Genomic DNA, 14,905 nt, shown 5'->3' with positions numbered 1-14,905 from the left:
AAGGGCCCTGGAAAACTTCACCTTGTCCCACATGAACCGGCTCTTTAGAGGCCCATAAAATTTTCCCTATCACAACTGGCCACTCCCATCAAGACCATTCCTGGAACCCCCAAACCACCTGCATTCACAACAATTCCAAATAGTCCCAGAGAAGTTAGCAGTCAGAAGAGAGGAACCAGGCCTGTGAGTGTCTGGGCCACTGAAAAATCTATGGGTACGCTCCCATTCCCACAAGCAAGATTTCATCCTAACCTTTCTGATGCTAAAGATCCCAGATGAGCCCCTAAGAATTGTTAGGAGTGAGCCCATCTAACAAGCCCAATAGTGAGAAATATGTTCACCTTAAATAAAGAACAATACCTGTTGTGAATGGATGGGTAGCCTCCCCAGTAAGGTTACAGGATGACTACAACACTACAGAAAGGTGGGATTTCTTATACTGTTTTCCTAACTTTGGATCTCCTGAGATACCATTCCCTGGACATATGAATCTATGTTCTCTCTGATAGGCCCTTCTTCACAAAGCTCCTTGGGCCTGTGCATTAGTTTCTGACCTCTAACCTGTCCATGCTTGGTCACAACCCTCATCACCCAGGAATGCGGAAAACAGAACTTTGCCTCCTACAAAATCCAGAGAAAGAATTATGGAATTGGATTGCAGAATGAAGCAGACCATTTTCTTTTGTGTTACATTTTGTCCTGTTTGGTTTTGTTTTATGGTTTCTCCCATTCATTTTAATTCTATTCAGCATGACTACGGTGAAATTGTATTTAATAGGAATGGATGTGTAGAGCCTATATAAGATTGCAAGTCATCTTGGGGAGGGAGTGAGGAAAAAGGTGGAAGGAGGGAAAAAAATATAAGATATGGAAGTGATTATAGAACACTGAAAACAAATAAAATCATTATTTAAAAAAAGGAAAGAAAGAAATAATGAGCAGGCAAATTTCAGAAAAACCTGTAAAGATTTGCATGAACTGATGCTGAATGAAGTGAGCAGAACCAAGAGAACATTGTACATAGTAACAATACTGTGGTGTGATGACCAGCTGTAAGACAGATAAACACAGCACACCTGAGGGCTGCTTGTACAGGTTCACTCTTGATTTGGTCAAATAAGAAAGATACTAAGAAGGGGTTAATAATCTTACTTTGTTCTAGCCTAGTTTTCTCAAAAGAGTTTTGCTGATAATGTGAGCACAAACTCCTACAGCATTCCCTAATCACCCTTCTCCAACTACCCCTAAGTCTAGACGGGGTCAATCAAGACAGGCACAAATTGTGCTTGCCTTAAATCCCCTCAAGCCTCAATGGGAGCCAGTTGAGGTACACACAGATTGCCCCCAAGCCTCAATAGGGGCCAATAAAGGCACATACAGGATTTCAGGTTGTACACTCAACCCTAAGGTTCTCCTCCCACCAAGCCTCAATGGGGGCCAGCTGAGGCACACACAGGATTTGTCCATTCAACCCTAAAGGTTTCCCAATTACTGTCTAGTGATCACCTGTTTTATAGACCAACAGACAAAGAAGGCAGGTTACCAGCCTCACAAGTTGACGTCACTCCATCCCTGTATGTCACTGCCAGCCACAGTGAATGTCTATATTATTTGCCATTACATAACTCTGCACAAGTGTGGTGATGTTTTGAACCATAAATGTGGGAGCTTATATCTAGTACCTGGGAACTGGAGATTGTTATGACTATGGATCCTGGGAAACTGAACTCTGAGAAATAATAACAAAAATTCACTTTACACATGCTAAAATCCACCTTACTTATATGAAAATTCACCTTACATACACCAACTTTGATAGACTTAACCCTTCTCAGCAATACAAGGATCTAGTTGGTTGGTTGGTTGTTGTCCTTCATATTTGAAGAGGACCAAAATGACATCACCAGAATAAAGTGAAATTTCAGTGTGTCTCACTGTGCCTGACCAGACCAATACCAGCTCAGAATGCTCTACCATAGGTTGGGCACAGATAGTGCCTGTGAATATTTGGGGTGGATATCCCAAATTTGCACATCCTGGTTTACTCTGCTCTGTTTCAATTCTGCTTTGCTCAAAGAGCACAGGACCCTTTCTGATGTGGGCATGCCATACTGAGCGGTCCTGTACCAGTGTCTCCCATGTTGCATAGTCAAATCCAAAGTTCTTCAGATAGACCTTGAGAGTCCTTGTATCACTTTTTCTGGCCACCATGTGATCACCTGCCCCAAGCAAGTTCTCCATAAAATAAGTCTTTTTGGCAAATGTACATTTTGCATTCAAGCAATGTGGCCAGTCCATCAGAGTTGCACTCTCTGAAGCTTAGTTTGAATACTTGACAATTCAACTGGTGCAAGGACTTTAGTGTCTGGTACCTTATCCTGACAGGTGATCCTCAGAATCTTTCTAAGACAGTTCAAATGGAAGTGATTCAGTTTCCTGGCATGGTGCTGGTATACTTTCCATGTTTCACAAGCATATAACAATGAGGTCAGCACTGATGAGGTTGAGGGGTGATGGGGACCCCAAAACACCGACAGTCCGGGTCTGCTCGAATGAATTAGACTCAAGCCTTCTTAAAGCCAAAGAAAACAAAGTTTACTAAGGATTCACCTAATTGGGTTGCCTCTTAAGGAGCTTAGGCATTTGTAACGCTCACAAGCGGGCCAGATAGAATCTTACCTAGACAGAGTCTGAGCTGGATTGCATCTGAGCGCCTTCATGGAGGCAAGATGGAACTTAAATACAGAAAAGAGTATAGGAGGGGTGGGGGTGGGGGTGTGTCTGGTAGTCCAGGGTGATGGGAGGAGGGGTTTAGGAAGGGTCTTGAGAAGTCCAAGGAGGGTCTCCAAGGAGGGACAAAGGCTGGAAACAGCTAGAGGCTATCAGGAGATATCGGACAATGGAGGGTTTGGGTGGGAAGCAGGTGGGGCAATCGAGAGATAACAGACAATGGTCATAGATTTGAGTATGAAAAGCCAGGTTCTAAGGGGAGCTCAATTTGAGTATGAAAGGCCAGGTTAAGTGAGGAGATTTCAGGGGAGCTCAAGGAAGTTCCCAGAGTCTGAACCCCATCAAGCACAATGACTCTGTAGACCTTCAGTTTGGTAGTCAGTCTAATACCTCTTCTCTCCCAAACACTGAGCTAGCTCTGGCAATGTGTGCATCAACCTCATTGTCAATGTGTCCATCCCTGGAAAGAAGACTACCAAGGTTAGTGAACTTATCCATAGCCTTCAAAACTTCTCCATTTGTTGTATCTGATGGTTCCACATATGGATGGTGTGGTGGTGGCTGATGGAGCACCTGTGTTTTCTTGGTGTTAGTTATTAGACCAAAATTAGCACAGGCAGCAAAGAAGTGATCCATACTTTGTTGCATCTCAGTTTCAGAGGCCACACTGAGTGCACAATCATCTGCAAACAGAAAATCATGCACCAACACTCCCTTCACTTTGGTCCTGGCTTGTAACCTTTTCAAATTGAAGAACTTGCCATCATTGTGGTAGTTGACCTTGATGCCATGTTCATCCTCATTGAAAGTATTTGTCAACATGGCTGCTGAAAACATCATTCATGGGAGCAAGAACACACCCCTGTTTCACTCCATTGGTGACTGGGAAGGCACAAGAGCATTGTCCATTATCCAGAACCCGGGTAAACATGCTGTCATGAAATTGATGTACAATATTGATGAACTTCTCCAGGCAACCAAATTTTGACATAATTTCCCATAAGCCCTCACAACTAACAGTATCAAAGGCCTTGGTCAGATCTACAAACGTTCTGTTCTGCTTCTGGCATTTCTCCTGGAGTTGTTTGGCAGCAAACACCATACTGACTGTTCCTTGGCCCTTTCTGAAGTCACACTGGCTCTCAGGTATATGACCATCTTCCAGGTGAAGGATCAACTTATTAAGGAGGACTCTAGCAAGAATTTTGCAAGCAATTACTAAGAGAGAGATCCTCCTGTGATTGTTGCAGGACAATCTATTCCCTTTACCCTTATAGAGATGGACAGTGGAGGCATCCTTGAACTCTTGGGGGATAACCTTCTCTTGCCATATAACCTGGAAAATTTCAGTCAGCTTTTGTATAAGCAATGGTCCCTGCACCTTGTAAATCTCAGCTGGAATAGAATCAGAACTAGGTGTTTTGCTACATGAAAGGAGCCTAATGGCCCTCAAAACCTCTTCTTCAGTTGGAAGTTCAGCCAAGGAGGACCTGATTTCAACCTGAGGTAAACAGTCAATGGCCTCAGCATTGCTTGCTGATGGTCTGTTGAGAGCATTATGGAAGTATTCAGCCCATTTCTCTAAGATCGTGTCCTTATCACTAATCAATGTGGTTCCATCAGCACTGAGTGGTTGTGATGCACCATAGGTTTCTGGTCCATAAATAGCTTTCAGTGAATCATAAAAACGCTTTGGATTGTTACTATCAGCATAAAACTGAATTTCATCTGCCTTCTTACTGAGCCAGGAATCCTGCATCTCTCTAAGCTTTGCTTGTTCTTTGCTTTTGATGGAATTAAATGCTGCCTTCTTAGAGGTGGATGAACTATCCTGCTGGTAAATCCTGTGGAGTTCTCATTTTTCATTTAGCAGCTTCTGAATTTCTCCATCAGTTTCACCAAACCAGTCTTGGTGTTTGGGAGTGTTCTAACCCAGATGTGCAAATGCAGTGCTGTACATCTGAAAGCTGCCCACTCCTTTTCTGCTCCACTGTTGCCAACTGTGTGTTGGCTCAACTTTCCCTCCAAGTCAGCTGTTCGTGCTCAGAGAAGAGCTCTAATTTGTTGACATTAATTCTTTTGGTAGTCATTTTGCCTTGGAGGCGGCACTTTTGATGAATGTGAATATTTAACCTGGAAAGGATAAGTCTATGATCTCTCTGCACCACACATTGCCTTTGTCACTTTCACATCTTGTCTGTCTCTTCTCCTTACAATCACATAGTCTATTAGATGCCAACGTTTGCTGCGAGGGTGCATCCATGAAGTTTTATTGCATTTAGGTAAACAGAAGACAGCGTTGGGCATAAGAAGGTCTTGTGATGCACAAGTCTTCAGCAGCAAATGACCATTGCTGTTGCTGTTTCCAACTCCATTCCTCCCTAGGACTCCCTGCCAAGTCTGGTAGTCTGAGTCTACTCTAGCATTAAAGTCACCCAGAATTATAAGCTTGTCTTCTTTTGACACATTGACAATAAGGATCTCTAGGTCTTCATAAAATTTTTCTTTGACTTCATCAGGGTTTGTCATGTTGGGAGCATAGTCACTGATGATGGTGGCATGGTGTTTTCCTGTGAGTGGCAATTGCATTGTCATAAGCCTATCATTCACTCCTTTTGGCAGGCATACCAACTTGCTGATTAGATTAGTTTTGATTGCAAAACCCATGCCAGCTTCACAATGCTCCCCACGGTGCTCACCCACTCCAGAAAAAGGTATATCCAGCTCCAACTTCAGTAAGGTGGCTTTCACGCCAAGCTTATTTCTCAGGACTACTATTTGGATGTGATACCTGTTGAGTTCTCTTGCAACAAGAGCAGTTCTTCTTTCAGGTCTACTGGATTTTGTGTTGTCTATTAGTGTGCACACGTTCCATATGCTGATGGTGAGTGGAATCATCTTTGCAGATGTTTTTGTATATTTTATACATTTTTTTTGTGTTTTGACCGCATAGTGGGATTCCCCGCCTGCTGCAGTAATCAGGCCAGGGTTAGGTAATCAGACAATGTTTAGGGCACCTTTTCTAGCCCCCTTCCTGACACCAGGAGGTGAGCAGCGCAATCCTTAAAAGGCTGCTCAGACACCCAAGGGGCTGCGGAGTCCCACTGAGTTTCCAGTGAGAAACGACCCTATGGCCTGGGCCACCTGTGCACAGGGTTGTTACTACAGCTCCCAGTGTATCTGCACCTGCTGCTTCATCACTTGCTGGTGATAATATTTAATATAAATTTTGGACTTTAATAAGGGCCAAAGTTTGAATTAAGAAGAGCCTGGACCTAATAGTCTCCTTTGTTTAACTTAGACGATGCCTTTTGATGTCAAGTAAAGAAATGGGACTTCCTTACCAGACCCTTCTGGCATCTTAGTGATAAGGAAAAACACAGATATCTTGGGTTGCAACTTCAGCTTTGTCAACTCTGTTAGGATACCACAACTTCAAAGACCTGTTTAGAACAGGATATCTGTCATCAGAGTGGTGGGACTTTCTCCTTATCTTATATCACAGAGACATGCTACAGAAAAAAGATTCCCATAGCTTGGGATCATAAAACCCAACTGACACTACTTTGTTAATTGTCTTACCAAGTTTACAATGTGTTTATCTAAGAGAGCTCCTTTCTCATAGTAAAATGTACTTAAGACAGTCAATTTCTGTACTGAGTCAGTCAGATTTGATCCTGGCTCCATAGCACTATGTAACCGTTATCGTTATGGGGATTTGTTTAATTAATTAAATCATAAAATGTATGCATTTAGCCTGTGCCTTTTCTTTAACCAAATTTTCAGGTCAACACTTGTCACCACGGGACTTTGAGGCATAATAGTGAAATGGTATGGATGATCTCTTACGATTTGTGCGTAAGTTGGATTTAAGTGAGGCAGAGTTGCACGAAGTCATCAGCCTCACTCTCTCCTTCAGAGTCATCATAGTCCAGTGGCAGGACAGAGTCAAGACAGCTGGCGATGCTCAGGATGCAGTAGATGACCTTGGCATCTTCGGTGTCTAACCAAGTTCTAAGTGTTCCACATCACCTGTTTCATCTGCCTTCATGGCTGTTGGAACAAATTGTTCTCATCTGCCTATTCCACCAGATGAAGTCTTCACATGCTTGGGTTAGACACTGCCCTAACTCACCAATGGGTTTGAGAACCCTTGGTTACTCTCAACCTGATTTGGCCTGTCTCCCAAAAAGGTTTACCACAGTGTGGCTGCTGCCCATACTGCAGCTTCTTGAAGCCACAGGTGAGAGTTAGGTGGAACTGGTGGACACTAAAGGTGGAAAGAGCCCCAAAAATGGCTCAGCAGCCATCACATCAAAGGTACTGGTCCTCCCTGAATACACCCTACACCCCACAAGGATCTAAGACCATTCCAAAAGACTCATGATGGAAAATGCTATCTACACTCAGAGAAAGGACTATGGAGTCTCAATGTAAATCAAAGCATACTATTTTCTCTTTTTTTGTTTCTTCTTTCTCCTGGTTTTCCCCTTTGTTTCTAATTCTTCTTTACAACATGAGTAATGTGGAAATACATTTAAAATGACTGTACATGTGTAGCCTATATCATATTGCATACTGTCTTGGGGAGGGGAGAGTGGAGGGAATGGGAGAAAATTTAGAACTCAAAATCTTAGAGAAGTGAATGTTGAAAGCTAAAAACAAATCAAGAAATAAAATTTAAAAGAAAAGAATTCCATACAAACAGGCTTTGAGGCTTGAGTTACATATGCAAATTAACCCCTAGGGAAAAAGAGAAGAAAGACTGGAGTTCAAAAGCAAGGATCTTTGTAACTTTGTATACCAGGGCTTCATGAACTGTGGCCAATGAACTTGTTTTAAAAAATATTTTGATAACTGTATTTCAATATAATTGATTTCCTTTTTAATCCTATGTACTTTATATTATGCATTTAAAAATATCAATCTGAGAAGAGTTTTACTTGATTGCCAAAGGAGGCTGTGATAAAAAAAATTAGATTACAACTCCTGGCTGAAATGTTACATGTGGGTCCAACTGATAACTTTTAATCAGCACCTGACATCAAATACAATTGACACCTGGATCCTCTTTGGATTCTTCATCTGTAATTACCTTCCTATTAAACCTACCAATTTACTAGTAGCTACTATTACACCAGGAGATAGCCACCTCCTTTATTTCCCCTTTTATTCTTTACATGCAAATTCAGATAGAAATGCCCAGTTTTCTCAAAGGGTACCTATACATAACACCCAACTAAACCCTACATAGACAAAGAAGATGGGGGAATTTTGCAATGGGAAGGGCACCAACAGCTGGAAAACTGGGAAAGTCCTCTTCAAGTTGAAGGTGGTATGTGAGCTGAGCCTCGAAGGGAGCTAAGTATTCTGGGAGGGAGGGTTAAGAAGAGGAGAAATTCATACCTGGACAGCCTGTAAAATCGGAGGTGGGATGGAGTCTTTAGGTTACAGCAGTTAGACCACTTGAGCTGGAACCTGGAAATACAGAAGAATATTATCACTGCCTAGAACAGGAGGGAGCAGTCAGATAGTGAAAGACCTTAAAGGTCAAAAGAAGAGTTTGCATTTTATCCTAGAGGCAAGTGGGAACCCTGGGGGCCTAGGTCACACTGCCTTTTTAGGAATATCAATTTGAAAGGGGTGTGGAAGATGGAATGGAAAGGCAAGAAACTGGAGAATGGAAACCAGTTAAGAGACATTTATAGATTATAGTCCAAGTGAAATGTAAGGAGGGTTTCCATTCAGATAAAGGTAAGGGTGAGTACTGAGAAAGGTAGAAACAACTACAGTAATAGTAATGAGCATTTATATTGTAAAGGGCTTTAGTAATAAAGTCAAATTTAGTCAATAAAGATTTATCAGGCACCTACTTTGTGCCAGGCATTGTGCCAAAGTAATGGGGATACTCAGGAAGGGTAGCAGCAAGCAAAAAGGGATTTTTTTTGCTGTTTTCTTTTTGGAGTTCAGTTTCCCAGGCTCAGGCTAAATTGTGAGCATCTGAAGGCTCAATCTCCTTTGAACCCTTGATAGCTCACAGCTGTGCTAGGTTTCCTTTCCACTGACTGAGCCAATCAGGAGCCAAGTCTTTGTTACTGGGACACTGAGGTTTTGCTTTGAGGGGCTTCCTTATGAGACGGGACTCTGAGTTTATATGAGAACATATGAGAATATATGTTCAGAGCTCCTGGACTGCTCACATGTAAAGGCTCTCTTCATCCAGGGATGTATGTCAAGTGTAGAGCGATATTACTTTGATTCAGACAGTAGAGCCCTGCTTGTATTTTCTCTGTTGGTAAAAAATAATTTAAAAAGATCGTTGACCCCTTAAACAACTATCTTTCCTAGGAAAGCAGATCTATGAACCTGTACTAGCAGGGCATGCTGGGTATGCTAGGGTGCTTGCTCCTACAGAAAGGCAAAAGAAAATCCCTTCCATCAGGGAGCTCTCATTCTAACGGAGGAGACAACATGCAAAAGAAATCATTTACAAACTAAAGAGATAACAGGATAAATTGGAGAAAATTAAAATTAAAAATGAATGCACTTTCATTAAGGCATCATCAGGAAAGGCTTCTTGTAGAAGGTAGTATTTTAGATAAGATTTGATGGAAGCCAGGGAAACCAGGAAGCTGAGATGAAGAGAAGAGCACTCCAGGAAAGGAGGGCAGCCAGAGAGGATTTTGGAGTTGAGAGATGGAATACCTTGTTTCAGTAACAGCAAGAAGGGCATCACTTGATCAGGAGTAAAGTGTAAGTAGATTAGAAAGGAGTGGGGCATGGGGGGAGGGGCAAGGTTAAGAAGGACTTTGAACATCAAACAGAAGATTATATTTTTGATCCTGGAGGTGATGGAAACCACTGGAGTTTGAGGATTAGTGAAATGGTTAGACTTGCACTTTAGGAAGATGATTTTGACAAGTCAAATAAAAGATGAACTGGAATGGGGAAAACTTGTGGCCAGACCAGCCAATAGGCATGAGGTGATTTGGGATTGAAACAGGGTGGTAGCAGTATCAGAGGAGAGAAGGGGTCCTATGTGAGTATGACAAGTTGTGGTAACAGATATTAAGTAAGTATTCTTCTGATCCTCATGATGACATGACAACATAATGACAAACTGAGGCAGAAGTTGAGTGACTTGTTCAGGGTCACATAGCTAGTGTTTGAGATTGGATTTGTACTTGGGTCTTCCTGACTCCAAGTCTAACATTTAGGGTTCTGGGACTTGATACAGTCAGCACAATGCCATCTCCAAATACGAACACTTCAATAATCTCCCCCCATAGATAAGGAACCCCTTTTCCATTTACTCTTGACCAAGGACTTTGATCCATGATGATAGTAGTGAGCCATGTGTTCTATGTCTTACTTAGTACTGATGGTTGGAAATCAATGAGCAAAGTTCTTTTGTGATTATAGCAAACAATGATTTTGGGAGTGACCTGTGAGACATCTTGTTGGAGGAGTCTTAAACTTTAACAGCTTCAACCCAAATGCTGTAATGTAATTTAATTTCTACCAATAAATGGGAAACCCAGGAACCTGTTGTAGTCTCTATACATAGCGGTCAAATGTGTGCCTGTGAAAACGTAATCTGTGCGAAAGTCTCCTTATCTCTTTCACCCTGAGATCTGACTGTTGGGCCTAGAACTAAAGGGGATCAGATTCAGAAAAGTTCTATAGATGAAATATTTGGTGCAATACTTTCTGGGATAGCAAAAAACTGGTAACAAAATGAGATTTCCATTCCTTGGGGATGGACTGGCTGAATGCGGAATATGAATGTAATGGAATATTCTTGTGCTGTAAGTAACAACAAATAGGAGTATTTCAGAGAAGTATGAGATTTGTATGCACATATTCTGAGTTAAGAAAAACCTGAAAGACAATACACAATAACTGATGAATGAAGGAACATTTGGTGGGGATACAAAAACAAAAGGAAAGAAAGTCTGCCTTCTAGGAGATGACATTCCATTTAAAGGATAATAGAAGAATGGCAGACAGGGAAGGGTATTTTTGGTTTAGAAAATCACAGAGATGGTGAATGAAGACATAAGATTCACACACCCCTTCCCAGAAATAATAACAGTATTGATTTGACTAAATAGAACTGGAAAGGGAAGCTAGGGTGAGAAGATAACCATGAATTATAGTATATTTGGGCCCATCTGAAATAGGGGTCCCAATCAGACCAGTAAGGGGAAGGAGGGAAGGTAAGGGAGGCAGGTGCAGAGATTAAAGGGGTATATCCAAGGGGTATGTTTCCTGGTTCTGGCTGCTGGAAAGAAGATGAAGGTTTATGTTCAATGAGTACGATAATGTAAACAAACAAACCCCAAAATACCAAGATGAAATCCATTTTTGCCTCAGAACAAGAGATTTAAAAATGGCACTCTGAGAGTTGGGGAACTGGGGAACATGAGCACAGAATTTTGCATATACTGTTAGACATGGTTGCTGTACTATTTCTATCCTTAAGAGTTTTTCTATGACAAGATTCATTAGTGAGGTGTGTGTGGGGAACAGGATTAGATGAGGTGATATATACTGAGGTGACTGAAATATTTTTAAATTATCAATAAAACGTTTTTAAATAGCTTATTCCTATCTCATTTTCATCAAGTGTGCCAAGTGTGCAGGGATGGTGAGGAGAGAGACAGAGACAGAGAGATTATTCTCAAAAAGATTTTATACAAAGCCATTAATTAGCAAGCATGTGCCTGATTCTGTAGAAATACAAAGAGAAAAAGTAATGTTGGGTCTTCAAGCACCTTATATTCTATTCCAGGAGACAACACAAAAATAAAAACATCCAAGGTGACCTTAACGGTAGGCAGGCTACTAGGAATTGGAGGGGATGGACTGGGGCAGCAGGAACCGTTTCATATAGACGGGAGCTGAGTGCTGAAGGAAACCCAGGATTTCAGAGACTGAGACCTGAGAGGGAGTTCTGGAGTGAGGATGGCCAAGGACAAAGCCATGGAGATGAGAAATGAAAGGGTGAGCGCCAGGGTCAGCCTGCAGGTCCTGCAGTCCATGGACCCGACTGATTTATGTGTAATCCCTGGAAAGGGAGACCTGGGGTGAGGCGTGAACCCCTCAGGAGCTTGTACTCCATTCTAGTTATAACGGGGAGCCGCCGGACTTCATGGAGGAGGACAGCCCCTGTCATGTTGGGGAGATGACTTTGGCCAAGACGTACAAGATGGATTGGGGTGCGGGGGGAGTGGAGGCTGGAAGGAGACCACTCTGGGGGCTACGGCAAGTCAGGAAAGGACTCCTGTTTCCTCTAGCAGGGAGTGGGTGTGAGAAGGTTGTAAGTCTCTTACAAACGTGGGATTACAAAAGAGGAGAACCCGGTTAAATTCGAAAACCTTAGATACAAATCAATAAAGAAAAGGTGGGCGAATTAGCCCTAGAGTCCCGAGATAATCCATTTTTCTCACTAGATAGCCTCGGGTGAGAAGATCCTCCAGTCTGGGTGGACCCCTGGAGCCAGGGGTGGGGAGCCTGCGGCCGGAGGCTACCTGGGACCCTCTAGGTCCTCCACGGCGGTCAGGGGATAGAATCGGAACTTTATGGGTCGGCCCTCCAGCATCAGACCGGCTCTGCATTTCAATGTCCCAGTCCATCCCTTCCTGGGGCGGAGGAGCGCAGCCCGTGGGAGGGCCCGGCCCTGACGGTGGGGGAGTTCCGACCCTCTCTGAGCCTCAGTTTCCTCATCTGTAACCTAAGGGCGTGGCGATCAGATGCTCTCAGGCATCTCTCCAAACGGAGCATTAGATGGGATTGTAATGAATGGCCTTTCCCACTGACCTTTTTGGAAGGGCAGGGGGTAAAAGTCAGAATCGATTTAGAGCAAGGATAAGGGACTCAAGACTTCAAAGAGTAGTCTGGACGTGAGATGAGGGGCCACCCACATCGTCCCGGGGCAGATGCACTAGAAGGGAGATGGTCGATGGCATTCTGTCATTCTCTGTGACTCAGTCAGGAAGAGAAAGGACACGGGATGGGAAACGGGCCAGAAGAGACTACAGCTCCCAGAATGCACTAGGCCGTGGGGGAGACTGCTGGATCCTGCTGCAAAGAACCCTGGGAATTGTCCAGCCTGTAAGGCCGACAGACCATATTTGCCTCCAGGTGAGGTGGATCCTTTCAAAGGTGAGGTGAAGGAGGCCTTCTAATGCTAGACCGCTGAGTTGTGGCTCCAAGTTCATGACCCTCAGACCCTCCCTCCCCCAACCCCCTGCGGGTGTGCGCTGCGTGGACTTCTCCACGTTAAAGAAGTATGGGAGAGGGGGAAGGATTAAAACGAAACCACAGCCTCAAACAAACACCTGCTCCCGGAAGTAGAGAGAGAAAACCCTCTCCCCTCCAATCTCCTCTCCCCCAGGGAGGGGAAGAGACCCGATTTGGGCGGAGCAAGCCTCTGCCGTCCCGCCCTCAAGACTATTTAGTCCGTGGGGAGGCCGCTGGGCCCGGTGGTGTGTGTGCGCAGGCGCTCGAGGGACGCGGCGGACGCTCCGGGAGTGCGCACGCGCCGCGGCGGGGAGTAAACGTCCAACGTCCAGGCGCGGGGGGTGTCGGGTCGCGTCGCGTCGCGTCGCGGTGGGCGCAGGGCTGGGCCGGGCCCGGGCTGTGCAGGCGGCGGCGGCGGCAGTAGTGACTGAGGGGCCGGGCCGAGTGCGTGCAGGCTGAAGCAGCGGCCTATCCCTCCTCGCTAGCGGGCGGGCACGACCGCAGGGACACCATGGCCCCGCGGCTGCAGCTGGAGAAGGCCGCCTGGCGATGGGCGGAGACCGTGCGGCCCGAGGAGGTGTCGCAGGAGCACATCGAGGCGGCCTACCGCATCTGGCTGGAGCCCTGCATCCGGGGCGTGTGCAGGTGAGGCCCGCCCCCGGCCCCTGGGAGGGACAGCGCCCCTCCCACCCCCCAAACTGTGTCCCTGCCGCGGGCGCCGAGCCTGGCGCGCACCTTTCGAATTCCCCCAGGAGGAGCCCAGGCGGCCGGCTCTGGTTAAATGCCCGCCCCGAGGAGGCGGGAAGCGCGCCCCCAAAGCCCCCTCCCCTCCCAGGGAGTCAGGCGCTGTTTCCAGCAACACCCCTATTTCAGAGCTCGCCCGGGGCCCTCCTCTGAGCCCCCCTGAAGGCGCCCCATGGACCTTGTCTCGGCGGATTTAGTTAGGATCAGGTAGGGAAATGGAGGTCCGGGGACATTTAACTGGCTGGCTACTACGTATCCCAGGCTGGACTTGAATCCAGGTCCCTTGGCTCCCCAGCTGGTCTTCTCTGCGCTGTGCTCTTCAGTCGTGTCTGACTCCGTGACCCCACCTGGGGTTTTCCTGGCAGAGATTCCAGAGGGGCTTGCCATGCCCTCCTAGCTCATTTTATAGCCGAGGAAACTGAGGCACACAGCGGGGTTTAGCGACCCTGCCCCTGGAGGCACACAGCTACTAACTATGTACAGTCCCATCTAGCTGACCTCCCTGCCTTGTGCCCGGCCCTGTGTACAGTCCCTCTAGCTGACCTCCCTGCCTTGTGCCAGTCTGTTTATCTTGTATCTAGCTTGCTTGGTAGAGATTTGCTTGCGTGGTAAACTTCTTGAGGGCAGGGTCTGCCTTTTTTGGTTTTTGGGTTTTTTTATTTTGTCCCTATTGCTTAGCGCACTGCCAGAAGTTAACAAATGCTGATTGAATTGAATTAAAAACCGAGGCTGTGAGAGGATATGGGACTTGCCCAGGTATTTGAACCTGGAAGCTCTCAATTTCTGTAGTAGTTGAGGTTAAGGGATGGTGGACTTCTTGCTCTTCAGTAGTGGACCAGGACTCTTAAAAAAAAAAATTTAAGCTATTTTTGTCCTGGCATCCTTAGTTCCTCCCAAGGTGTTTTGCACTTGGTAGGAACTTAGTGAATGCTTGCTAGGTTGTATTAACCAGATTTAGAACTGGAAGATCCTTAGAGGTCCAAGTTTAACCTCCTTAGTTTTAACAGAGGAGGAAACTGAGGATCAGAATTGGAAAAGCGGAGGGAAGAAATGCTTGTTCAATGTAAGCACTTCACAAATATTATCTCTTTGAAATGACTTGACTGTGACTGGGATGAAAATTTAGGTCTACTGACATCTGGCTGTATTTGGAAAAGGAAGGAAAATAAAGCTTTCCCTTCCCTAA

At 45.0% G+C, this 14,905-nt stretch overlaps 1 protein-coding gene across 2 annotated transcripts in view; it reads left to right on the top strand.

Annotated features, from left to right (window-relative positions):
* Nucleotides 1–11,439: 11,439 nt before the first annotated feature.
* The window catches only part of USP48 (ubiquitin specific peptidase 48), a 67,329-nt gene continuing 63,863 nt past the window's right edge, over nt 11,440–14,905 (top strand). For both annotated transcript variants that reach the window (XM_072609202.1, XM_072609200.1), the window contains exon 1: nt 11,440–13,620. In XM_072609202.1, the coding sequence (XP_072465303.1) occupies nt 13,487–13,620 (134 nt within the window). In that variant the 5' untranslated portion in view covers nt 11,440–13,486. The remainder of the gene's footprint in view (nt 13,621–14,905) is intronic.

The sequence above is a fragment of the Notamacropus eugenii genome, chromosome 5 (genome assembly GCF_028372415.1).
Source record: "Notamacropus eugenii isolate mMacEug1 chromosome 5, mMacEug1.pri_v2, whole genome shotgun sequence".
Taxonomy (NCBI): Eukaryota; Metazoa; Chordata; class Mammalia; order Diprotodontia; family Macropodidae; genus Notamacropus; species Notamacropus eugenii.
This window is presented reverse-complemented; position numbering and strand designations above follow the sequence as displayed.